The sequence below is a fragment of the Rhinatrema bivittatum genome, chromosome 7 (assembly GCF_901001135.1).
Source record: "Rhinatrema bivittatum chromosome 7, aRhiBiv1.1, whole genome shotgun sequence".
NCBI lineage: Eukaryota > Metazoa > Chordata > Amphibia > Gymnophiona > Rhinatrematidae > Rhinatrema > Rhinatrema bivittatum.
Genome location: NC_042621.1, coordinates 251,095,221 through 251,121,452, shown reverse-complemented (window position 1 = coordinate 251,121,452; position 26,232 = coordinate 251,095,221). Strand labels below are relative to the sequence as shown.

The 26,232-nt window shown below is 40.5% G+C and overlaps 2 protein-coding genes across 8 annotated transcripts in view; one reads left to right on the top strand and one right to left on the bottom strand.

The window, feature by feature from the left end:
- The window catches only part of DOCK1 (dedicator of cytokinesis 1), a 1,428,876-nt gene that overhangs the window by 609,879 nt on the left and 792,765 nt on the right, over positions 1-26,232 (top strand). The gene's annotated exons all lie outside the window — the stretch shown is intronic.
- INSYN2A (inhibitory synaptic factor 2A) overlaps positions 748-26,232 on the bottom strand; it is a 127,097-nt gene continuing 101,612 nt past the window's right edge. For 2 of the 3 annotated variants that reach the window (XM_029610030.1, XM_029610031.1), the window contains one exon: positions 748-3,139. In XM_029610030.1, the coding sequence (XP_029465890.1) occupies positions 2,956-3,139 (184 nt within the window). In that variant the 3' untranslated portion in view covers positions 748-2,955. The remainder of the gene's footprint in view (positions 3,140-26,232) is intronic. The other variant, XM_029610032.1, reaches the window with a different exon arrangement.

Below are 26,232 nucleotides of genomic sequence, written 5' to 3'. Positions count from 1 at the left end.
AGGCTGGAAGACATGGCACAGTAACCAGGAATGCAGACAGGAATCAGGAACCAGGAATGCAGGAGCAACACACACTACTTCAGGAGTAGAAGACCCATTGCTGAGACAAGGAACTGCTGCAGGGCCTTAGCTTACAGTACATAGGCCAGGAGGCTAATGTCATCTGCTGGTGTCGCTCTTGGTTTCCCGCCACAGCACGCATATTATATGTGCACATGCACGCACCTACGGGAAGGATCGACCTGACTGGGACGGTGGCGCCAGTGATGGTTGGCAGTGTTTGGTGATGGCAGGATGCTGCCGCAACAGGAGGCCTCTAACAGAGTTTGGTAGCGGCAGGGGTGAGTGTGACAGCTTGTGGGAGTGTCCCGCAAGCTGCCAAAAGAAACTGTGTGTACACAGAAAGAATGTCTTGTGATATATATTTTCAAATCCTAGAATTTGAAATTATATAAAACATCATCACAGAATTAAATATTATTTACTAAATATTCCATACTAAATTTGTGTAATCATTTTTGTATAGTGAAATTATAGTTGCCAGAAACTTACCAGTTATACATAGAAATAAATGTTACTATACTAGAAATTTTAGCAGATTAAAAAAAAATATTTTTCTGTTGCTCTGACAATGCTTTAGAAATAGTATACATCTTATTCTGCTATTAAAATATTTTCATGAATAAAAAATATTTAATGCCCTTAAACGTATTTCTTTAAAACACATAAGTTGGATAGCTCATTGAAAACATTTTTGAAACTTTAATTAAAAATAGTATAAAATACATGAATCACTTTTTTTTTTCACATAAAACAATTGCACTTCCTTCTTGGCACAAAGATACCTTTCTATTATTCTTAACTTTTCATTCATAAAAATATTTATTTTTTAGATACAAGGATTTGTAGCCCTCTTACACATTATGATATGGGGTTTTTTTTTCATGAAATCAAACATCTGCAACTATTCTAACTGGTCATAATTTAATCTGTCTATATGTTTTTGTGGAATAGATTTCGCAATAGTCAGTTTTTCATACTGAACCAAAATAGTTTCTGCAAAACCTGTGTGGATTTGACAGTACTTCACTGAACAAAACCTGCACAACTTGTACTGTGAGCTGATGAGAAAGTAGCATAGGAGAAATGCCGACTGCTGGGCAGCTTAAGTTGTGGCAGTTCCCCATACTGATGACGTTTATTTTGTGATGTTTCATCAAAAGCCTACATCATCACCACTAGAGACTCAGATAAGATCCTGATGGAAATGCGTGTGAATTCCTTTCTGAGTCACTAACAGAAGGGGGAGACCCTTTTGTAACTGGTGGCTCAAAATTCACATTCTGTTGACTTTGCTTCAGGATGTGAAATTGAAGAACCAAAATACCTTGTTAACCGTTGTTTTTCTTTTTGTTGTTATTTTTAATATATATTTTTGGTTTGTCACAAAACTTGATATTTTAAATAACTTTAGGTTCTATTCAGTAACACTTTATACATGCCTTCTGAGTCTTGTCTACCAAATTGTTTACAGGCAAATAAATAAAGTATAGCTGAATAAAGCCCTTTGAGTGTTGTAGAAAGTAGAAAGAAGATTGCTAGGTACCTCTATTATGAGAGAGCTGTACACAGACAATAATATAAGTTCAGGTTTGATTTTTCTTTCTTTAAAAAGACAATAGTAATTGTGTAAATAAATGAGTGAAAAAAGTAAACCAAAGCTTAATTTACACTGCAGTATTTAACAAAAAAGATATAATTCTATTAAGCGTCCATTTGTCTATTTTAAAAATATCTAGAAACTATTGATTCACAGATTTTTCCTATATAATTGAATTTGTTAATATAACATATTATTAAATGTAAATTACATTGAATTGTTTTGAAAATCCATTATCAATGTTTAACTAATCACATTTAATTAAAACAACTGCTATGCATCGTTGACCTTTTAGTACAAAGCATAATGCTTTTTATGTGATTACTGGCCCCTTGTACAGTGGTGTGTAGCCTCTTTCAGAGACTGAATTACAAAGCATTATTAAGATGAGGCGTAGTAAGCCAGCAACCTACCAAATCAAATTATCCACATTTTTTTTTTCAAAGAATAAGCCAGATCCTTTTTGTCATTATCATTTTAGCCTTTGGGTACCAAAAGATTAAAAAGTAATATCTGAGAAAGCCATGTCCCATAGCATTGACCCTGTCAGCTTTCGCTGATTAAAGGCCTGTCCTGACTTTGGGTTGTTTCTGGCTGCTCCCCTTTGGAAATGAGCAGTAAAACATGTCACAGATCTGGTGATAAAGATGACACTAAATCTGAGGTGTCAGCATGACAGTGAGATGTAATCACTTGTTTTAATTCTTACAGCACATAAAGGCAAATACATACATACTCACATCCTAGAGATTATTCATGGTCTCTGACCATTTTGAAAAATTGTGCTTTCTCCAGAATCTGATGTGCTGAAAATTGCACTCTTCCCCTGCTCATTTGCAAACTTAATGCAAAAATAAAGACCCTTGCAAACATAAGGCTTGCTTTTTTCTTAAATATATATATATGTGTGTGTGTGTGTGTATATATATATAGGCTTGAAAGTAATTGTGAATCTTAGATTGACAGCCTTGCATTAACAGGTTATGATCCATGATGTGGAAAAGTGAAAAATGTTTTGCTTATTGTCATTGACAATATAAATGTAACTTCTGAATTTACATTCTGCATTGCTAAACTGTGATTAAAAAATTGGCAAGGCCGATATCACGCCTTTCATCTGTAAATTAGTGATAAGCACGTAGGCCTTTTTGGTATGTGTGGTGAGAACGCAGCGCTGCCCATTGTGATCAATTACGGTTGCTGATAACTAGGAGCATTTTTCCCAAGATCCCCATTTCAAATAATAAGATTCCAAAAATAGGTGTCAAAGGCCTTAAGCTCCCATTCTAATGAATTTAAAGAAACCAGAGTTTCCATCTTCCATGCTTTTTTGTTTCTGTTTTGGACTTTTGCTTGGGAGTTGCAGAATAACTGTCCTGAGGGTAAGGCAAAGGTGCGACCTGAGTTTCCTCAATTGGATGAAGTTTTCTCAGAACTGGTTGTAGTTTGTCTTCTTGCTGCTTAAAATCCAGTTCCACACTAAAAAGTGAAAGAGAATTGGAAGTTAACTGCTAAATCACAATGTGTTAGAATCTTTCACCACCAGAACATTCAACACTGATATCAAAATACAGGTATTAGGCACTTAGGGCCTCATTTTCCAAAGCTATCGCCGGCTTGCACTGTTAGCGCAAGCCGGCGATAGCTAGCGAAAGTATCGCAGGCCTGTACTACTGAAATCGGGGCGGAGTCGGCCCCGGAAGAGGAGTCGTTGGGGCATCACCGGGACCGACTCTGCGAGGACAGCGCGCCGAGCGGAAAGGTAAGGCCCTTTTCGCTCTCTATTTCGCGCCCAATAACTACACCTTCTATGGTGTAGTGATTGGGAGCGATGCCGGCAGCGATCGCACCGCGGCGGTGCGATTGCTGCCGGACCGCCCCCTGCTTCGGTCCCCACCCCCCCCCGTTAGTGCGATTTTCTAAAGTATCGCAGGCCTGCGATACTTTAGAAAATGAGGCCCTTAGTGCCCTATTTACTAAACTTTATTCTCATAGATACTGAACGGGGAGAAAGCCTTAGTAAATCAGGCCTTGTTTTCCATGTACTTTATTATAGTACTTTGAGCAAGGACTTCATTTTAAGAGAGAAATCTCAGATTAATAGGTATGCTTACCCCAAAATATTGCAGATTCCTAGTCTATTTCAAAGAGAAACTATCCAAACTGTGCAAGGTCCACACAAAAGAATCTAAATATGTATACGCTAGACGACATGAGAGATAGAGGGCAGGGAGTGTGTGTGTGTAGTGGGGTTGGATATGGTAGAGACAGTTAAATATCTCAATGATATAAGTAAGACAAAATTAAACTTTTCAGAGGAAAAAATGCTCTAGAACAAATGATTGATATGAAGTGCCTATGGTGTAGACTCAGGAGTAACATCAGAAAGTATTTCTTCATTGAGGTGGTGGATGCATGGAATACTCTCTCAGTGGAGGTGGTGGAGGCGAAAAACAGTTAACTAAATTGAAGAAAGCATGGGATAATCACAGAGGATTCCTCATTGCAAAGAAGTGGAGGGAAAGGGAGAGATCAGCTGTGCTCTGTGGAATGTACTTGGGTAGACTACCATCATATTCTTTTCTACTGTAGTGATAGATTTAATTCCCACACCAAAATATCTTAAGAGCAGTGTGCAACCAGAAAGAGGAGCTAAATGAAGCAAGCAGACTGAACTAATGGTGATCTTTCAGTAGCTCAACTGAGGAAGCCAATTTTTCATCTCAGTGGAAAAGTCCATGGTTTGAAACTATAGGGTTGAAATTACAAGTAATGAAATGCTTATTTGGAAAGCCAACATATATTACTGTAGATATTTGTTGCTATTGTTAAACACCCATGGCCATATTTAGATGTGTTCCTGTTCATAGGCAGAACTTCTGTAAACATTAATAGCATTTACTGAATACACTGTGGAAACCATTCATTGAAGGAAACTTTGAATGCCCAGATAACAATTAGCAACATCTGCGGAGGATCTATTAAATATATCATGTTCAATGTGCTATAACTGAAGTTGTTTCCCTACTGTTCCTTTGAAGTCCTAGTAACAACCATGTTCAAAACATTTTTGCAAACGATATCAGCCAGAACATCTGTGCTGTGTATATGCCGTGTCATTCATTTATGACTCCATAGTCAGAATCAGTGTTCTGAGGAACTCTGTTACACTGTTTGGATCATGACTTTTGAATGAATTTCAGGAAAACCACAGCTCAGTCCAATGTATGCATTATTACTTGTCATGTTCACTTTTGAAATACTACACTGTGAACTAGTGGGAATTTGCTGTTAAACACAAAAACTGCATTAAATCAAAATTTATCTCTGATGAGCGGCGGTATATAGAAACCAATAAAGAAAGAAAGAAAAAAAACTGCAGACCCATGCAGTAGGACTGGTTGTAATTAGGTAGGCATCATTCCCTCCCCATGAACCTGACTCACCAGACCTGCAGGGAGCTAGGACAGCTCATCCCTGTTGTCCTGGGCTTTTAGCTGCAATAGTGGTCAGCTGATGGGGGAGGAAGAATTGTGCAGATCCCCCTTTTCCTTCTGTTGCCTTCTTTGTTCTGACCACATGGAGATGGATTGCATGCATGGATACTTCATGATTACCTGGCAGTCGATGTTGCTGCCATGTCCCTTTGCATCTGCAGGTAACCCTGCACCCCAAGGGACTGACTGGCAGCAGGTACTAACATTGAATGTGTGTGTGTGTGACATTTTAAGGAGAGAATTAACCTCCTATCCTTCCCTTTCACTTTCAGTTCTCCATTAAGCCATTCGCCAACATGAATATCTCCCCATTGAAAGTGGTGGCCAAAAAAGAGGAGGCTAAATTCAGATTAATACATGATTTATCTTATTCTGCGGGTTATTCAGTTAATGACTTTATCCCACCTGAGGATTGTTCAGGTAAATATGCCTCCTTTGAAAATGCTCTTGAGTTACTCAGAGAATGTGGAGAGGGCACGCTAATGGCCAAAGCTGACATAGAATTTGCTTTCCATTTTCTTCCTGGCACCGCAGCAGTTATCATATATTGACCTTCCAATGCAAGGGAGCATATTATTATGACAGATACATGCCTATGGGATGTTATGTCTCATGTGTATATGTCAAGAAATAGACCAGTCGGTGCATTACTTGGATGATTTCCTGTTCATTAGGGCAGGGGATTCTTCACTCTTGTTTCATAAGTTTTGGGACTGGGCACAAGAATTTGGCATTCCCCTGGTCACTGAAAAGTTGAAACCCCTATCCAGTTATATCACCTTCTTAGGTATTAAGTTAGATTCCAAGCATATGGTTTCCAGATTGCCCAATGATAAACTTCAGAAATTATACACTCTAGTTTTGGAGAACAGCAGAGCTAGTAAGCTCAAACTGAAACATGTGCTTATTAATTGGGAGACTGCCATTCACCTACCGTATGGTACCTATGGGCTGAATTTTCTTGCGCCAGTTCATGCTCTCCTTGGTTGGTGTTTCCTGAGACCATTACTGCATTCAGATAGGAAAATACTCGGGGAACATCTGACTGTATAGTAGAAGTTCTCTGCAGAGTTTAACGATGTCATCACTTGGTTGCCCACACCTATTTACATTATGAATCTGCAACTATATTGTGATATCTCAGGTGGCCATGACTTAGGTGTTTACTTTAAAGGAGTATGGTATACTGGTCAGTGGCCATATGAGTGGAAAGAGAGGGGTGTCCCGAGGAGTATCGCGTTCCTGGAATTGTTCTCTATTGAGGTTGCTCTCCATATTTGGGGAAAACCCCTTACAAACAGGAGAGTGGAATTCAGGTATGTCAATCAGGCAGTGGTAGAGATGATATACCACCAATCTATAGCTGAACTCTCATGTGAATTTATGTTGATCTGCTTTTGTCAGAATACCTCTGTGAGGGCCTGGCATATTCCAGATGTCCAAAATGAGATTGCTGACTCTTTCTCATTGTACATGGTTTCTGTTCAGGACGCTAGCCCTAGAAGCAGATATCAAGGGTTATGAGGTCCCGGCTACACTGTGGTCTCTTGGAGTAAAGAAACATGAGAGCTGTTGTAACTGTCTGTTGCTCCTTCCTTCTGGAATGTATGCATTTGAGGATATAGCAGAGTATTCACCTACTTCATTAGCAAAAGAGTGGCGAGGAGGAGTTATTCCAGAGGTGGATGGTGATAGATTTATGTACTAGACACTTGGCGAATAGGATTATTTCAGGGATGATACACTCACAATGGCCAGCTGAGCATTATTTTGTAAAGCTCTGTCGTGGGACAATCCTGATTTCAGTTTTATGTTTAAATGTGTAATGACAGGATGGTTGAAAGAGTCAATCCCGACAGCCAACACAAGGAGGCCAGCAGTGGCATGCAGTGACATTTATAACAGGGGATTCAGCTTTGTTCCCTCAGCCCCCTCTCCACTTGCATCTCCCCCCCACAAGTTTTCATTAGTCTTGCTCCCTCGGTCCCCTTTCCCAAACATTCAAAAGACAGTTGGAATTGATATGGCATTAGGCCTTTTGTAACTTGCATTGGGTGTGGACTTGGCCCTCAGAAAGCCATGAATAAATTACAATATAGTAAACCTCCCATACCAAAAGAGCACTAACTGCCAGCACTGAAACAGTAACAACCCTATCTATAAAAAGGCAACATTTCAAATATTACAACAGGTCCTAAAACACCAATATGCCACCTATTAGGTAAACAGAACAAGCCAGGCTACCTAAAAATATCTGCAAAATAAAATATATATGTACCTAAAAATACTGTACAAAAGCTTTTAAAACTACATAGGCTCTTTCTTCAGATGTCAGATCAGAGACTTTCACATTTAAAGACAGGTCCTATATTGTCTCAATAGCTCATGACAGTATTTTGGAATAATACTTTAAACAAAATTGGCACTCTCTCCTTCAGACATGTACACTCTGTGGCGCTCTCTCACACACATGCCTACTCACACTCTATGGCTTTCTCACCCTCACACATACACATAAGCCCTCTCACACACACATACACACAGGCACTTTTTCACATTGTGTATCTCTCTCCCTCACACACATAAAGTCACTCTCTCATTCAGTGGCTGTCACACACACATATACTCTCTCATACAAAAGAGGCACACAGTAACAGTGCCTCTCCCACACATAGGCAGGCATACAAAAAAAAAAAGCTACTTTCTCATCACAATTAGTGGCTTGCTCTCTCTCACACACACATACTTAGGCACTCTCTCAAATTCAGTAGCTCTCTTCACCAAACTCCCACATTCTCAGGCATTCTCTCACACTTAATGGCTCTCTCTCTCTTTTACACTAGGTGACTCTTTCTCCCTCAACACACACACATAATCAGGCGCTCACATTCGGTGGCTGTCTCTACACAGACACAGGCATGCTCTCACATTTAGTGGCTTATGTGCTCTCACATATACACACTAGGGATGTGAATCGTTTTTTGACGATTTAAAATATCGTCCGATATATTTTAAATCGTCAAAAATCATTAGAGCCGCGATACAATAACAATTCCCCCGATTTATCATCAAAAAATCGTAAATCGGGGGAAGGGGGAGGGGAAGGGGGAGGGCGGGAAAACCGGCACACTAAAGCACCCTAAAACCCACCCCGACCCTTTAAAATAAATCCCCCACCCTCCCAAAACCCCCCCAAATGCCTTAAATTACCTGGGGTCCAGCGAGGGTCCGGAACGACCTCCTGCAGTCGAATCGTGTTGTCTTCAGCCGGTGCCATTTTCAAAATGGCGGCGCAAAATGGCGCCGTCCGTAGACAACACGATTCGACTGCAGGAGGTCGTTCCGGACCCCCGCTGGACTTTTGGCAAGTCTTGTGGGGGTCAGGAGGCCCCCCCAAGCTGGCCAAAAGTCCCTGGGGGTCCAGCGGGGGTCCGGGAGCGATCTCCTGCCGCGAATCGTTTTTCCGTACGGAAAATGGCGCCGGCAGGAGATCGACTGCAGGAGGTCGTTCCGGACCCCCGCTGGACTTTTGGCCAGCTTGGGGGGGCCTCCTGACACCCACAAGACTTGCCAAAAGTCCAGCGGGGGTCCGGAACGACCTCCTGCAGTCGAATCGTGTTGTCTACGGCCGGCGCCATTTTGCGCCGCCATTTTGAAAATGGCGCCGGCTGAAGACAACACGATTCGACTGCAGGAGGTCGTTCCGGACCTCCGCTGGACCCCAGGTAATTTAAGGCATTTGGGGGGGGGGGTTCGGGAGGGTGGGGGATTTATTTTAAAGGGTCGGGGTGGGTTTTAGGGTGTTTTAGTGTGCCGGTTCATGATTTTCACGATTTTAACGATATTTTAAAAACCCAAACGGCGACGATACGATTCCCTCCCCTCCCAGCCGAAATCGATCGTTAAGACGATCGATGACACGATTCACATCTCTAATACACACTCTCTCTCCTTTCACTCACTCAGGCTCAGGACTTCCTGTTCTTTTCTCCATCCCTTGTCATGCCACCAGGTCACAGGTCCTCTCTTTTTCAGCTGCAGCGATATGGGCTCTGCAGCGGCCTGCCAGGACTTGTCTTCAGCTGCCAACGGGATGGGGTCTGCTGGCAGTCGCAGGATCACGTGTTTTTTGTGGCTTGGACTGTAGCAGGAGTTGCATTGATGCAACATAATCTCCTGCTGATGTGGGGCTGATCTCATGATAGGAGCTAAGTGATGGGCCCTGTGGAAGCAGGAGATGACATTCACTTAAACATGACTCCTGCTGCCAGCTGTTGGTCAATGACGTGGTTTGCATGGTTGAGTAGGCTCGGGCAGGAGATTTTGCTTATCCCTGCTAGACTTGGGAAAAAAGTGTGTTCAAGAAAAAAAAAAGAAATACAAGTAAATAAAGGAAATCTGTTTGGGCCAGGGATTCACTGAATCCCTTGCAGTCCCTGACTACATGCCACCGGAGGCCAGTCACACATGATCAGTTAAGGCTGCTTTGATACACTCTACCATATGTGATTACATGACCATTAGAGGCCATATTATTCCGGTAAGATAGAGGTGACAATGCAACCGTACATACCTCAGTATGTATGTTCCCACAATATGGAGCACACACCTGACACAAGTAAGAGTTCGTGTGTTTTCTTACCTACCTGAGATGCTAAGGTTAATACCAGACAGAAAGAGATTTAAATGTGAGCTAAAAACATGGCTTTTCAAAAATGCATATAACCTAACTTAAAAACACCTGAATGTAGAAAGAAACAATAACAAGAAGGTCAAAAGATACTAACTGAAGCATGAAGATAATGAAAGAATCCATACAACTTAATAACAAAATGTGAAATCCATATCATTTTATTTTCTTTTATTCTATTTCATCTTTCTTTACCCTTTACCATGTCTTAAACCTTGAGTCAAATGTATCAGAACAATTCGATTGATAGATGTCAATGCCTATTTATGAAAATTACCTGTTGATTTATAAATATGAATGTTACAATAATAAACTATTGTGATCTTTTCTATGGAATGACAGTATATAAAATGTCTAGATATAAATAATTTTAAAAGGAGTTCCACATGTTAATTTAATATACTATCATAATTTAAAAAAGCAATATATGCATGTAAAGTGAATTTACTCGTGAATTTCTATGGACAACACAATGGCATATATTGTAGAAATGTTCAAAAACCACTTGCTCAGGTAAACCCAATTTTAAGCGTGTAAATGCTTTTTAAAATCAGGACCTATGTCTGTTTTGATATTTTATTGATTTATATATTGCCTTGTATAGGTAATTTCTGTCCAGTATCAGAAATGTTATGTTTATCTAGTCAAGCTGATATGAACCTGTCAATGTCTTGTTTATTATGATTTGTATATTGTTTGTGTATTAGTGTAAATATGTGAACTGCTGAGAAAAGGTGATCATGTGATCTGTAAACATTAATTTATGTCTGAATGCGATATCTCTACATTAGGCATGAAATTCTTCCTGGATGTCCTGTCTAAAACCATCACAGAGCTAACAGTGCCAGAAAAAAGGCCAAGGCTTTAGTGTGGGTGGCCATATCCCCTGCCCATTGTCCACAGTATGTTCATGGGCTGGGGGATGACATTTTGGTGGGGTGCCTGAGCTACTAGTCTAGGGAATGGGGGGTGGGGAGCCTGAGAAGATTGCATTATTAGGCTATGAGGGACTGTCCAGTGGTTTGGGTCTAGGCCCCCACCAGTGGTGGCTTGAGCCATGCTAATGGCACCTGATGTTTCGCAGTTGGGCATGGTTCCAATGCAGGGCCCTAACATCCACTGTAGTGGGGCCTTGCTATGTTTCTGCAAGGTTAGCAAAATAGTAATTCCTCTTGGTAGCCCCCCTCAACAAAAGGGTATTGGGTGGGGCAGTAGGGTTAATAATTAAAAACCTCAAATACCCAATTAGATTCCTTTGTCAGGTTATCTGATAGACTCTTGGCCAGTTTATCTAACTCACACAAGGTGGTGTGTTATCTTTTGCATTTCTTGAGGGCAGAATAAAGAAGGCCCTTATGTATGTTACATAAATATTTTTCTTACAGTTTTAAAGTAAAACCCTGCTGAAGAGTTTGCTTCTAAACATTTAACATTTCATATATCCATTACTAATCTGTGTGGGTATAAATTAATTTCAATATAATATGCCTAATTTTAAAGGTGGTACAGTGCTTTGGGGGAAGGTTAGAAGCGATCATAATATGCCCTTGGTATATTCTCCAAAATGGGAAAAACAAGCAAATATTTTTTAAAATTACAATTCTTCTAATACTACAGAAAAAGGAATGTATAAACTGTGTATTGTGAAATGTAATGGAGACAAACATACATGCGTACAGCATGAAAGAAACTCTTATTTTCTTACATGAAATATTTAGAAGTTTATTTTATTAATTTTATTAATCACTATTTAAAACAGAATCAATGCGATGTACAAAATAAAGCAACATAAATTACAATGATCTGTCAAAAAGGAGTAAAAACATATAAGGGCAGATTTTTAAATGAATGGCGAGCATAAATCCCGGGCTTACGTGTGCTAGGTGAATCTTTCAAGAGGCCTGTCCACGCGCATAAAGGCCAGGACACGTTCAAGTGCCAGACCTCTTGGAAGGGGCGGGCCAGAGGGTGTGTTTGGGGTGAGGTGGGGGCGGGCCGGGACAGCTCCATTGTTCGCTATCCGGGAGCCTCGCACGCCAGCCAGCTGCCAGAGCATGCAACTTACTTCAGCTCGGGAATTGAAGTAAGTTGTGTCAAAAAGATTTAAAAAAATAATTTAAATTTAGGGGTTGGGGAAGGGGAGGGTAGGGGAGAGGGAACTGGGGAAAGCAGCAATGGGTTGCTGTGTGAAAATCGCAAAAATGTACCCTTATAAATTTATAAATTTACAATGCTATGAACTGATCTTTTGCTGCTATTCTAATCGGCGGTACACCGTTTGTAGATCTATGCCTGTTATGCCGCTATTCTAATATGCTGTAAACAGCTTTGAGTGACTTTTGTATTGAAAAAGGTGGGTAATAAATCCAAGTAACTAACAAGACCAAATTGGCTAAAACTACAAAAATAAATTAACAGTGAAACAAAAATTCAGTATTTTTTTTGGGGGGGGGCTCTAGTAACCTATAGATGGTCTTATTATATTGAAACCTATTGGGTAGCCTTTTACGAATGCCAGTGTTTCGGACTTCAAACTAAAACAGAAACTTTACCAAGGTCAACATGGTGCTACTGGGGATCTTACCATGTCAACTTTTAAATTTTATCTAGAACATAAGCAAGAATTGTCCTTGGAAAATTTTCAAAAAAGTAAATTATATGTATACAGTAAAACAATTTAAATGTTAACGCTTTTTGAACAAACCCAAACTATCTGGTTTATCCAGTTGTCTGATTTTAACATTTATAACAAATAAAAACTAGATATATCATTGAAGAGAGAGTTTATCTTTGGTCTTATATTCTTAAAAATCATTTGCAGTCAAAATGTAAATGGAAAGCTAAACTACCAGAATAGTAACCTGTTAAACATTTTGTTTGGTACAAAGAAATTGCCATTTGTTTTCGTGGAACTACTATAGATAGCCAAATCTTTTTTTTTTTTTTTTTTTTGCTAGAGCCAGAATTTTAAAACCCCTGTGCGCGTAAAATTCGGGGGTTACGCGCGTGGCCGGGCCCTGTGAGCACCATGTGCATTTTCGAAAGGGCCCGGCCACGCCGTAACCCCCGCTACGCTTAGAAGTGCCGGGCCTGAAGGAAAGGGGCAGGCTGCGGGGCATGGCAGTGGGCAGGCCGGGACTGTGCCATTAAATGCTGCCTTGGGGACACGCACACTGTCAGCCAGCTGGCGCGCAGAGTTTACTTCTGTTCTGGAGGAGCAGTAAGTATAAAATAAAAAAAAATTGGGGGATAGCTAGGGGGTAGGTTTAGGGGTCGGGGAGGAGAGGGGAAAGGATAGGGTTTGAGTTAGGGAAGTTCCCTCCCAGTCTGCTCCTTAATTGGAGCAGATTGGGAGGAAACTGGTCTAGGCCCGATCGTGTCGCCGCACATATTTTTCTAAAATCCCCCCCCCCACCGCATGCAGAGGAGGCCACCCGCCCGCACACATGCATGTGGACATGAAGATCTGAAGCACATGTGTGCGTGGGAACCGTATTTTATAACATGCATGCACCGATGTGCACTTTATAAAATCGGCACGACCCTTTTAAAATCTACTTTTAAATGCATTCAACTCCTCTACAGAGGCAATATCTTCCATTTGAAGATGTATGACTGATAAAAGGAGTAAAATAAATCGCTTCAGCTTCTGCTCAATACTTTTTCTCTTGCATTTTTAAGCAAGAGATACAAATTCCAGCAGTTCTTAGAAATCACTGGTATAATTTTAAAAATAAATTGCTTAAAAAATACTAAATTTTTCTTTAAATCAGTTTCCTTGTTTAGAGTATCAGGAACTAAAGTACACCTTTTTGCATGCATTATTTAGGTTTTGACATGCTATTTTTATATCCATGCAAGTTTTTTTGAAAAAAAATAAAAATAAATTAAACTTCCCTACAATTCATTAGGTTATACTTATTCGATGGTTAAAAGAAAAATACAATTTTAAAATATATTTTGCACATTTGACTCTGTGCTAATAAGCTGCTTTGCATAATTTTGCATTGTACCTGCTGATTAGTTATCAAATTAAAATGTACATGTATAAAATTCCTTGTGAAATTTTGCTATTGTCGAAGGATATAAATTTTGCAAATGGTGCTTTACAAGCTAAAACAGGAAATAGTGTATGCCATGACAAATAACACATCTTCCAATAACCAACAACCCCAGTCGGGTTTTCGTATAATAGAACAAATATCTATTTTGGAATAAAGAAATATTTATTTAAAAAAAGCCAAACTTTTAAAGAATTTTGATTTGGTGTGGAAAACTATATGGAAAAATAATCTTCTGTTAGTACACTGGCCTCAAAATTACATTCTCTTTCATAAATGTATTTAACAGATTTGTATAGTCAGAATCAGTAACCTCAATAAAAGCAGTTTACAATCCACATACAAATCATAAAAACAATAATCCAAATTAAAAGTAAACATAATATACAAGACAAAATCTATACAAATTAAAGACCATGGATCTGGTGTTTTTTTGTTAGTCTATTAAGTTATGAACATCTTCTGTAAACAGGATTTTTCTTGAGATTAATGTTCTTTATGGTAGTGGAACACACAATGAAATATAAATAATTTGTAAAGTGTTTTCTGTTTATATTTTTAGATTGTTTCATGTTTTTATCTTGTAAGTTACTTAACGTTTCTATGAAAATTATAGGGTCAGTTTTAAAGGGGGGTGTGGTTCCCCGCATACGCACATGGACGCACTGATTTTATAACATGCACCAATTTTATAACAATCACGCGCCGATGTGAGTATGCCTTTTCCCAGTTCCTTCCCAGTCTGCTCCTTTATTGGAGTGGACTGGGAGGGAACTTCCCTAATCCCCTGGCTAACCTTCCTGCCTTTTCCCCTATCCGCCCCAACCCCTAAAGCTCTTTTTTTTTTAGAACTTACCTGTTCTCAATAACAGCAGTAAGTTCTGCGCACCGGCCGGCTGCTGGCACACGCTTTACCGGGACAGTGCCTAATAGTGCATTCCTGGCTGGCCCACCCATTTTCTGAAACCCAGGTCTTCCATGTGTACTGGGAGATATGCGCTTGTGCTGGCTGCTTTTAAAATGCCCTCGGTGCGCACGCTGTTTGGCCATTCGCATATCTCCTGGTATTTGCGCGCACCAAAGTTTTAAAATTTACTCTTTAGTGACTAATAAATCAAAATAAATATAGAGACTTGATGACAGAAAAAGATCATTGTGATCTATCTAGTCTGCAAATCCACACCAACTATTCAGCTTGACAATTCCTACTACTCCCTCAAGGATCCTCTATGCTTATGCCATGCTTTCTTGAATTCAGTTACTGTCTTTGTCTCTGCCACCTCTACGGCAAGGCTGTTCCATGAATTTACTACCTTTTCTGTAAAGAAATTTTTGCTTAAATTACTCCCGAGTCTACTCCATTTCTTCCTAATCTCATGAGCTGTTTTTCCTTTGAAAGTGGCTTTCCTCCTCTGCATGGAAACCTTGGAGATATGTGAATGTCTCTATCATATCTTTCCTTTCCTGCCTTTTCTCTGGGATATACCTGTTTAGATCTTTGTCTGTCCCCATATGCTTTAGAACGAAGATCACTGACCATTTTAGTAGCCGTCCTCTGGACCGACTCCATCCAGTTTATATCCTTTTGAAGATGCATTCTCCAGAATTGTACACAATATTGCAAATGAGGTCTCACCAAGGACCTACAGAGGGGGCAATGTCACCTTTTTTTTTCTGCTGACCATTCTTCTCCCTATGCACTTAAGCAGCTTTCTGGCTTTTGGGATTGCTTATCCATTGAAGTATCAATGCCAGAAATTTTTTTATTATATTTTTAGAAAATTCATTTGGTAGTGAAGTAATTTTTGATTTCCCTCCCTTATTTTTCTGATCTATAATTTATTCTTCATGGTAAACTTTTTTACTACATTGATATGATGTAGTCTTGAAAGCACACATATCTTTGGATAATTCTTGTACTTGCCTTATAAAATTTATTTAACAATTAAAGAACGTCTAATTTTCTTCAGGATCAGTACAGCAGCTGGTATTTTATGGTTTGGATAAAGGACACATTTCCCAAAACACAACTTATAACTTCTTGGTCAAAAATTGACCCCCTGAATTGATATACAGAATAAAACATTCCCAAACCAACAATACAAATAAACATGAGACAGTCCAAAATCACAGCAGCATAAATTCCAGGGCAGGCTTCCTGCAAATCACTGCTAAAGCTGTTTAGCATTTTAGTATGGGAGCAACCTGGTTTTTACTTTTTTTTTTGGAACTTCAAATAATGTCTGTAACTTAAAATCCAGTGGCAGTTTATTTCAAAGTATGGGTGCTGCCACTGAAAACATCCTAACCCGCAAAATAGCTTTTCTGATGACTTTGTAGGTAGGAACTACCAGCAATCCCTTTGCCAAGCACAGCGCTCAAGAGGGCATATACCAATGTAATTGATCTTTCATATATTTAGGACCTTTAATACCCAGTGATCTAAAAGTCAACAATTAGATTTTAAACTGAACTATACACCTTACAGGCCAAGGAGCAATGAGAAAGTTGGTGTTCCCTTTTCTTGGCTACAAACAAGCTGCACAGTCACATTCTGGACTACCTGTAGCTGGACCCTCAATCTCTGAGTGAGGCTGTTGAGCTGGCCATATCAATAGTCCGGATGTGATAACATCAACTGCATGACCACATTTTACTGGTAATTGCAGTCATGGAAATAATTATGCTTGAATCACCCAATAATCTTCTGTAACATTGGGAGCCGGGACGTCCTCCCCAGGACTCTTCGTGCCCGACCCTGTTTGCCACGCCCTCACCCCAGCACCAGAAGGTTAATCCCTCCACCCTAATTAACTACCAGTCACCATAGTTGTGGTATAACAAAGGCTTGCACGTGCGCAAACCGGCTCACATCGCGCCGACGCAGCGCGAGCTCCATCATCGCCGCTGCCCCGTCAGGCTCTCGGTAAGCTGCCCAAGGGCATGGCGGGTCGGGGGAATGGGTCCCCCCACCCATGGCCATGTTGCTCCGGGCAAGGGGGGGAGGCAGGAGATGCCCTGTGCGCACATTTATATTGAAACGTAATGTTTTGTATTATATAATGGATCTGCTCTGGGATCTGCCGGGTATTTCCTAGTGATTGATCACTATCAGAGATAGGATGCTGGGCTTGATGGATTGTTGTGATTCAGCAAGGCACATCTTATGTTCTTAAGATAGTGTATTTCAACTTGTCTGAGTTGCAAGAAAAACATGGGTCACCAGTTCTAAGAATGACAGTTACCTCAAAGCAGTATTTCAACCATTCTAGCAAACTGCAGTTTTTAAAATGAATTTTGACATTTCTTAAATATATTCAGGTAAATCCAGTGAGACATTTTGGAATGTATTTCTTTGGCAGCAATGACCTTTTCATAATAAAAATAGCATATTAGAGATACTAAGATTAAGAGTTCTAACACAGTTTCTAAAATAACTGTGTAGCTGTACTGTAACATCCATAATAGTGTGAGCATTCTGAACAATAAAACCCAAAAATTGGGTACTTCACAAACCTGCAAATGTATATGTATGCATAACCAGATTTTTCATTTAAACATATTGTCATGTGATTGAACATTATTTGTGATTTTGTCCTCTTAGGGAAGCAGTAGAGCTGCCAGAGCTTTTGCATTTATCTAGGCTGTAAGCCATAAATTGGCCACAGTGCTTTGCACTACCTGATCTAGGCTTGTCCTAAAATGGCCACTGCTTCATGGATATCTCTCATCCCAGTGCCAGGGGTGGTGGGGGAGCAGGGTATCTCTGTGGGTCAACAGCTAGGCTTGGCCAATGGCAGTGGGAAGTGTTTCTGATGGTGATGGCCAGAGCAATGGCTGTGAGGAGAGCATATTTATTTATTTATTTATTTATTTATTTATTTATTTAAAAGCTTTTATATACCGAAGTTTAGCTAGCTGCCTTCATTCCTGTTTACAGATACAACAACTTAATACATTTTTGGAAACAACTGATTTCATACAGGTTAATGAAAAACAAGCATTGATTTGACTTAAATAATTTATATCAACTTTTTTAAGCAACGTGGGGTGAGTTATGGTACATATTCCAAATTATGTAATATCTGGGAAGCAGCGAATATCGACGCTAGATGAGCCTACAAATAATAATTTTAAATAAGCCTGTGAATAGAAATAGAGTATCATCCTTATCAGTAAATTAGGGAGTTAAACGTTCTATATAATAGTCTTGAGATTGTCATTATTTAATCGACAGTGGTTGTGTGTAAGTTGCGTTATGTGTGGTTAACCAATTCCATCTTTGAAGGCTTGTCTGAAAAGCCATGTTTGGAGTTCCTTTTTAAATGCTTTGGTGTTGCTGTGTGAGCTTAGGTACTCTGGTAGTGAGTTCCAGAGTTTAGGTCCTGCTATGGAGATGTTTCTGTTTCTTACGTTGGATAGCTTAGCTAAAGGTAGAGATGGGGCATCTAGTTGTAATTTTCTTGAGGTTCTTGTCGTGCGTTGTGGTCTGTGTTTCTGTATGATGTTGTTTAGGGAGGTGTTTTCTACTTTGTATATTGCGTTGTGTAAGATGGTTAGGATTTTGAATTCAATTCTTTTTTCTGTCGGTAGCCAATGTAGACTGTTTAGTACAGGGGTGATGTGGTCGGAATTTCTTTTGCCGGTGAGGACTCTGGCTGCCACATTCTGTAGTAATTGTAGTGGTTTTAATGTCGTTTTCGGAAGTCCTATCAGTAGTGAATTGCAGTAGTCTATGCTTGTGAATATAAGTGATTGTAAGACGGTTCTGAAATCTTGGTGAGGTTTTAGATGTTTGAGGATTTGAAGTTTGTAGAAGCCTTCTTTGATTTTCATTGAGATGTGCTGTTTGTAGTTGAGTTCAGTGTCTATCCATATTCCGAGGTCTTTTACGTTGTCCTTTAGTTGGATGCAGATGTTGTTGATTTGTATGGAGTGTTTGATTTTTATTCCTGAGTTTTTTCTTTCTATCAGTATGCATTCTGTTTTGTTCATATTGAGGCATAGCTTTAGGTGGTTTAGCATGTTTCTTATTGATTCAAGGTGAGAGGCTGCTAGTATCAATGCATCTTCGATGGTGGAAGTTATTGGAATGAGGAGTTGAATATCATCAGCATACATGTAGTATATAACGCCTAGACCTGAGATGAGTTGGCAGAGTGGAAGTAGATAAATATTAGAGTGTGGCCGAGAGAGTAGACCCTTGTGGCACTCCAGTTTCAAGGGGGATGGCTTCTGAGGAGTTATTAATGAAGTTGACTTTGAAATATCTGTTTTTGAGGAAGGAAGTAAACCAATCTAGAGCTTTGCCTCATAGACCGATGTTTGCTAGACTTGATATTAGATTTTTGTGGTCTACTGTGTCGAATGCGGCGGAGAGGTCTAGTAGAATGAGTCTATGGCTTAAGTTGTTGTCAAAACCTCGTAATATATTGTTTGATATGTTGAGTAGTAGGGTTTCAGTGCTGTGGTTTTTCCTAAAACTGTGTTGGGTAGGATGTAAAATATTGTTGGTTTTGAGATGTTCATTGAGTTGCTTCAGGGCTGCTTTCTCCGTCAATTTTGCAAGTAGGGGTAGGTTTGAAATTGGATGGTAGTTCATATGTCAGGGGGAGAGTAATGATCTAGGGGCCTATGTAGGCTGGTCTTCCTTTTTCTGCAGCTTTGAAGCTGAGCTTTTGTTCTCACCGATCCTGAAGCCCATTGCATTTTTAGACCCTTCCTGATCTAATTCAGCTGACACCGCCATAAGCAAAATTGTACTATTCAGGCCTCCAAGTCCAACTGGTGACACATTATTTGAGTTTCTCAACCTGCACCACTATTGCAGCTGCCTCACATCCTCTTACTCTCCTAGGCTCTTTTTTGGATGCGTTCTTGTCCCAGATAATTGGGTTCAATGCACATGGAAAAGGGGAGTTGCATTTTCAAAGAATTTTTTATTTCTGTATTGGACTAGTAGTTATGAAAAAAGAGATGGTTTAGGAGGGGGGAGAAGAAGGGGGAGTGAGGCTTGAAAGGCCTTGGGGAAAGATAAGAAATTAAAGGCTGAATTTTCAAAAGGGCGCATGTGTAAAAATCAAGACTTAAGCACGTGGCTGGGCCCTGCGCGTGCCATGCACATTTTCAAAAGGGCCTAGCTACGCGTATAAGTGTGGGGCCCTGAAAAAGGGGAGGTCTGGGTGGGAAGGGGCAGGGTAGGAAAGAGGCCAGTCGGGACAGTGGCCATTACCTGCTGTCCCGGGGAAGCCCATGCCTGCAGCCGGCCGGCGCGCACAAACTACTTTTGCTCTAGGGGAGCAATAAGTCATAAAACAAAACAAACCTCCAAGTTATTAAGTCAAAATTGATAATGTTGTGATCACTATTGCAAAATGGAACCAACACTGTTACCTCTTGCACCATATCCTGTGTTCCACTAAGGACTAGGTCTAAAATAGTTTCCCCTCTTGGTTCTTTTACCAGCTGCTCTATGAAGCAGTCATTTATTTCATCTAGGAACTTCTCTAGAATGTCCTGATGTGACATTCACTCAGTCAATATTGGGGTATTTGAAATCAGTAGACAACAAGGGCAACCGAATAAGATTTAAATTATAGCCTAAGTGACTGTGTCATCAAGCCAGACGTTGTGATTTTAACCCAAAACCCAACCGGTCTTCTAATCATTCACCATCACTGTAAAAATTAATTTTATTAATTGAAAAAATAATTTTTTTTGAATTTTTGGTTTTAGCATAAGGTTAAAAAGTCATTCAAAAAGACTTTCAAAAACAGTCTTTGATAGACATTCAACTCCGTTGACAATGTGAAGAAGAATTAATAAGCAATCTCTCAATGCAAGGTATAAACACAGCCCAACACGGCTGGTGTTTCGCAGGAAAAGCTTCCTCAGGGGCATCTGAACAATATCAACATAGGAGTATTTGCCTAAGATAAAACAAAGCACGATCTTAAAAAACCATTCTCAAAGTGAAAAGGAAAGGCAAAAACGTATCTGACCACCGTAGGCTACCCTTCCCCAAAATGAAGCCCAATTCCTAATGAATCTAAAACCCTCTTCCTTGCACCATTGTCTCATCCATGCATTGAGACATTGGAGTTCTGCCTGCCTTTGGGGTCTCACATGGAATGGGGATCATTTCCGAGAATGCTACCCCGAAGGTTCTGGATTTCAGCTTTCTACCTATACCCTAAATTTGGCTTCCAGAACCTCCCTCTGGCACATTCCTATGTCATTGGTACCCACATATACCAAGACAGTCTGCTCCTCCCCAGAACTATCTCAAATCCTATCTGTGTGATGCATGAGGTCTGCCACCTCTGCACCAGGCAGGCATGTTACCAAACAATCCTCACGTCCACCAGCCACCCAGCTATCAACCTCCCTAATATTTGAATCTCCAAATATAAGGGCTGTCCTAGCCCTTCCCTCCTGGGTACGTGCCCCTGGAGATCTATCCTCAGTGTGAGAGGATACTACATCAACTCGAGGGCAGGTCCTAGCTTCAGGATTACTTTCTGCTTCATCAAGCTGATGCCTTCCTTCCAGGTGACCTTCCTTCTCCAAAGCAGCGCAGGAGCTGACAGATTGGAGGTGGGACTTTTCTACTGTATCCCTGAAGGTCTCCTCTTCTACCTTTCCTCTTTGTGCTCACATCAGGACAAAGACCTTATTTATTTATTTATTTATTTAACGCTTTTTATATACCGGCATTCGTAGGACACATCATGTCGGTTTACAGGTAACTGTGAAAGGAAATTACAATGAATGATGAAAGAAGGCTAACTAGATAATATACGAAAGTACAAAAATAGAGAGTCAACAAGCAGAAATACAACTTGGTTGAATGAAATGGATTTTGCTTATCCATATTAAAATTAGATATGCATATGAACTTATAAACAATGTTAGGGAGGCGTGTGCACTTATGAACTTAGCATATGAACTTATAAACAATATAAAGGAAGCATGTGCACTTATGTACAATTAAATGCAGGGGCGGGGGGGCAGGGAGCGAGGGAACGAGGAGGGAAAAAGGGCGGAGGGGGTGGGGGAATGGTGCGGGGGATGAAAGTGGGGCAAGGGGAACAAGGGTACTTTAAAGCAGGGATACTTTCGAGGATGAGTTGCTAGGGGGTGAAAGGGCGGGGTGGGGGGAGGCTACGGGGCACTGGAGAGGGTGAAGGGGAAGGGGCAGGGAGGGTCTTAACTTTGCAGGGGATGAGGGTGTGGGGGATGGGGCAGAGGAGGGGATGGGGCAGGGAGGGTGCTGGGTAGTGAGTCATTTTAATTAGGCAGCAAAAACACACAGAAGTTACATCAGTTTTTCTTAGTGGACTTATGTGCACAATTATGCATTGAAAATTATTCCACCAGATTTTCATGCATACAGTTACACCTGCGTTTATGTGTGTGGGAAAATTTTCAGGAGAATGAATGCATATACATTTGAAAATCCAAAAACATGCACATAAATCTAAACCTCTCCCCAATGCTGCCCTTGGGAACACCTCTGTTCAGTCCAGGTAAACTTATGCTCAAACAGGACATACACATATAACTTTGCTCACATATCAGACAGACAGTTTTCTAAAAAAAAACATTTCTGTGGAGAAAATTCTGTTCTACCTCAAAAATGCCTTTGAAAATTACACTGGGCAACAAATTTTCACAAAAGTCATGTTACGGAATGAAATTAGTCAATTCTTATACATTTCCATGTGCTAAACATGAATGTGACTGTGAAAATGCAAAATTGGCTCTAGTTTTTTTGTCATATGCAATAATATAATTACATCTTGAATTGTATGCCAATAGTAGGAGACCTACGATTAATACCGTTTGAAAAATGAAGTCATAGACTACGTCTTAGATTTCTTTGCTTGTCTCTTGTACACCTGTTCGGGAGCATGTCTGCGGAGTTTCCAGCAGTAGTCAGCCAGCATGAATATTTCAAATGCTCACCCTTTCTGACTGGGCTTCATATAGTACACTGCTGACGTCAGCTTACTCAGCAGCAGCATGGCAGTAGAACTGCATTGCATCAGAAAATGATGTAATAACTCTGGATGATGTGTGCATGATGGTATTATGCAATATTACATCATTCTTGGCTTATTTACAGTCCTACTTGATAAATTTACATGACTAAACATAGAAAGTGAACTATATTAAATATCTTCAAAACGAGAGCCAATAAAAACTTTTCATGGTCATATTCATGTTCAGCACATCAAAATACTACAGAGTAGGACCTTTTTAGGTCAGTAACACTTTCATTGTTGCCCAGTTTTACCCTTTTAAGAGGCAAATGATGGATTGTGTCTCATCCCTAATTAATAATGAGGGCCTGGCACATTGATTAACTTTTAACCTAAATGTGATGCTACCAAATGAGTTGCTAATGGATTTATGGCAAATTTTCACAACTACTATCAAGATTCTTCACTTAACCATACAAGATGACAAAAGTACCCTGGCGTGCCAAAGGAATAGCATAGGAGCTCACCCTGGTCATGGTGACTGACCCCCTTCCTGGAGAATCATTTGCCCAAAATATATTTATCTCCATTGGCTACTGTCCTTGGCATATTCATATAATTTTAACTCTGAAGAAAGAGGGTGCGGTACCTCAGAGATCAATCTTGGAGCTGGTTGTTTTCATTATCTTTGAGTGATATTGCAGGAAAAGTTTCTTTTCTTGTGATTAATATTAAGATCTCCAAGAGGGTTGACATGCCTCAGGGAACAGACAGTGAAAAGAAATCTGAGAAAGTTTGAGTAATTGGCTGCTTGGAAGCCAAGTTTCATTACCAACAAATGCAGTTATGCATTTCTGAGTAAATTTTCAAAGGGAGTGCACTCGGAAAATTGTCATATATATGCATAAGTAACCCTGTATTAGCATGCATGCTGTTTTGCAAACATAAAAAATATGGGTGTGTTTTTGGTTTAGTGACGCAAAAAAAGAGGCAGTGTAGTGGCATAATGGGATGGGATCAAGAGGTATATGTGGAAGTTGCTATTTTATAAGAGATACAGTATTTGCATATAAATTATCTAAATTTGTGCAATGGTATATCTGCTAATTGACTATCACAATTGAAATTGGACTTGTCTGTTGTCTGCAATTTTTGGGTGGGAGGTCTTGGTGTACTGGTGAAGGTACAGGATAAAGTGCTAGAGGGTCTAGGTGAACTTCCGACAGACTGGGTGAATTGTCAGAGGTATCTGCGATGATTACAAATACGAGCACAAGAAAGTATTTGTGTGTGTGGAATAAAATACCTATTTTTACATGTACATGTTCTCTTTTTTACACACTTAAATTATATACATACATATTTATAAAATAGGTGGGAAAAGTGAGCACGTTCATTGCAGTGCAAATATGCGAAACATATGCATATACTTTCAGAGCATAATTACCCAATATTTTATAAACTGCGCAGCTCTAGCTAAGCAGATTATAAAATACTTTAAATAATCTCTGCCCACTTAGGTGAGCACATATAGTAATGCAAACATAAGTAGTGCCATGGTCCATCAAGCCCAGTATTGTGGCCAGTACAAGTCACAAGTACCTGTCAGTTCCCCAGTAGTTGATCTCAACCTCAGAGATAACTGATGCCTTTCCCAAGTCTATCTGGCTAATATCTCTTTATGGACCTTTCCTTCAGGAGCTTGCCAATCCTCTTTTAACCCCACTCTGTGTATTGCTTTTACCACATCATCCAGCAGCAGGTTGATTGTGCACTGAGTGAAAAATACTTCCTATGATTGTTTTAAATCTGCTGGTTACTAATTTCAGGGTGCTTCCCCTAGTCCTAGTGCTGTTTGAAAGTATGAATAACCATTCCCTATTTACCCTTTCCACCTCATTCATGATTTTATAAATTTCAATCATATCTCCTTTGTCATCTCTTTTCCAAGCTAAAAAGCCCTAATCTATTTAGCTTTTCTCCATAAGGGAGCTTTTCCATCCCCTTTATCATTTTTGTTGCCCTTTTCTGTGTCTTTTCTATGTTTGCTATGTCTCTTTTGAGATATGAACCACACATCAAACTAAAGCAAAGCCACTGGTATATATTTATCAACAATTCTCTGGGACTTTTACAATAGGAAACCCGTTAAGTATGATTTAAAGATCAACATAGTGGTTGCCTTTTTTTGAAAGACTCATTCAGTTCTCATGTGTGTGCGATGGTGATGCACTAAATAATGGTGAATAGTTGGGGTCTTGCTATGTTTTTAAAATAAAACAACATGCAAAAAAACCTTTAAAAAAATATAATATTTTTGATTAAAATTAAATTTGGACCTGTACACTACAAATGAGTTTGTATATTTAACATTCTCGTGTAGATCAGAGGTCCTACAAATGTATTATTGATCAAGTAGTGTTCTATTTTCTTGTGGTTCGACAATGTGGAATTGTTGATAAATATATACCAGTGGCTTTGCTTTAGTTTGATGTGTGGTTTACAACTCTTAAGGCTCTGGAATAAGAATACTTTCGGGCATTTTGTTGTGTGATTGATATCGTCTTTTGAGATATGACCAGAACTGCACACAATACTCTAAGGGGCGGATTTTAAAAGCCCTGCTCGCGTAAATCCTTCCAGATTTACGCACGCAGGGCACTCGCGTGCCGGCGCACCTATTTTGCATAGGCTGCCGGCGCTCGTAAAGCCCTGGGGCTTTCTAAAAGGGGCGTGTCGGGGGCGTGGACGGAGTGACGCGGTGTTTTGGGGGCAGCGATGCGCGTGAAGTGGCATTTCGGGGGGCGGCGACACGGGCGTGGTTTCGGCCCGGGGGTGTTCCGGGGGCGTGGCTGCGGCCTCCGGACCAGCCCTGAGGACCGGAACACAGAGCGGGGCTGCAGGCCGGTGTGCGCAAAGTTAGGGGGGGGTTTAGATAGGGCCGGGGGGGGTGGGTTAGGTAGGGGAAGGGGGGGAGGGCAAAAAGAAAGTTCCCTCCAAGGCCGCTCCGAAATCGGAGCGGCCTCGGAGGGAACAGGCAGCGCATGCTGGGCTCGGCTCACGCAGGTTGCACAAATGTGCACCCCCTTGCGCGCGCCGACCCCGGATTTTATAAGATACGCGCGGCTACGCGCGTATCTTATAAAATCCAGCGTAATTTTGTTCACGCCTGGTGCGCTCTTCTGGTAAACCCCTCACCTCTTCTGGTAAACCCCTCACCTCAATTCACTTGGTGTGACACCCCTTCTATGCTGCATATGGCAACTGGCCCGACAACAGCATCAACTTTGGAAAAGGAAATTCAGCGTGGGTTCTGCAAGCCCTGGCCTGCATTGGAGGC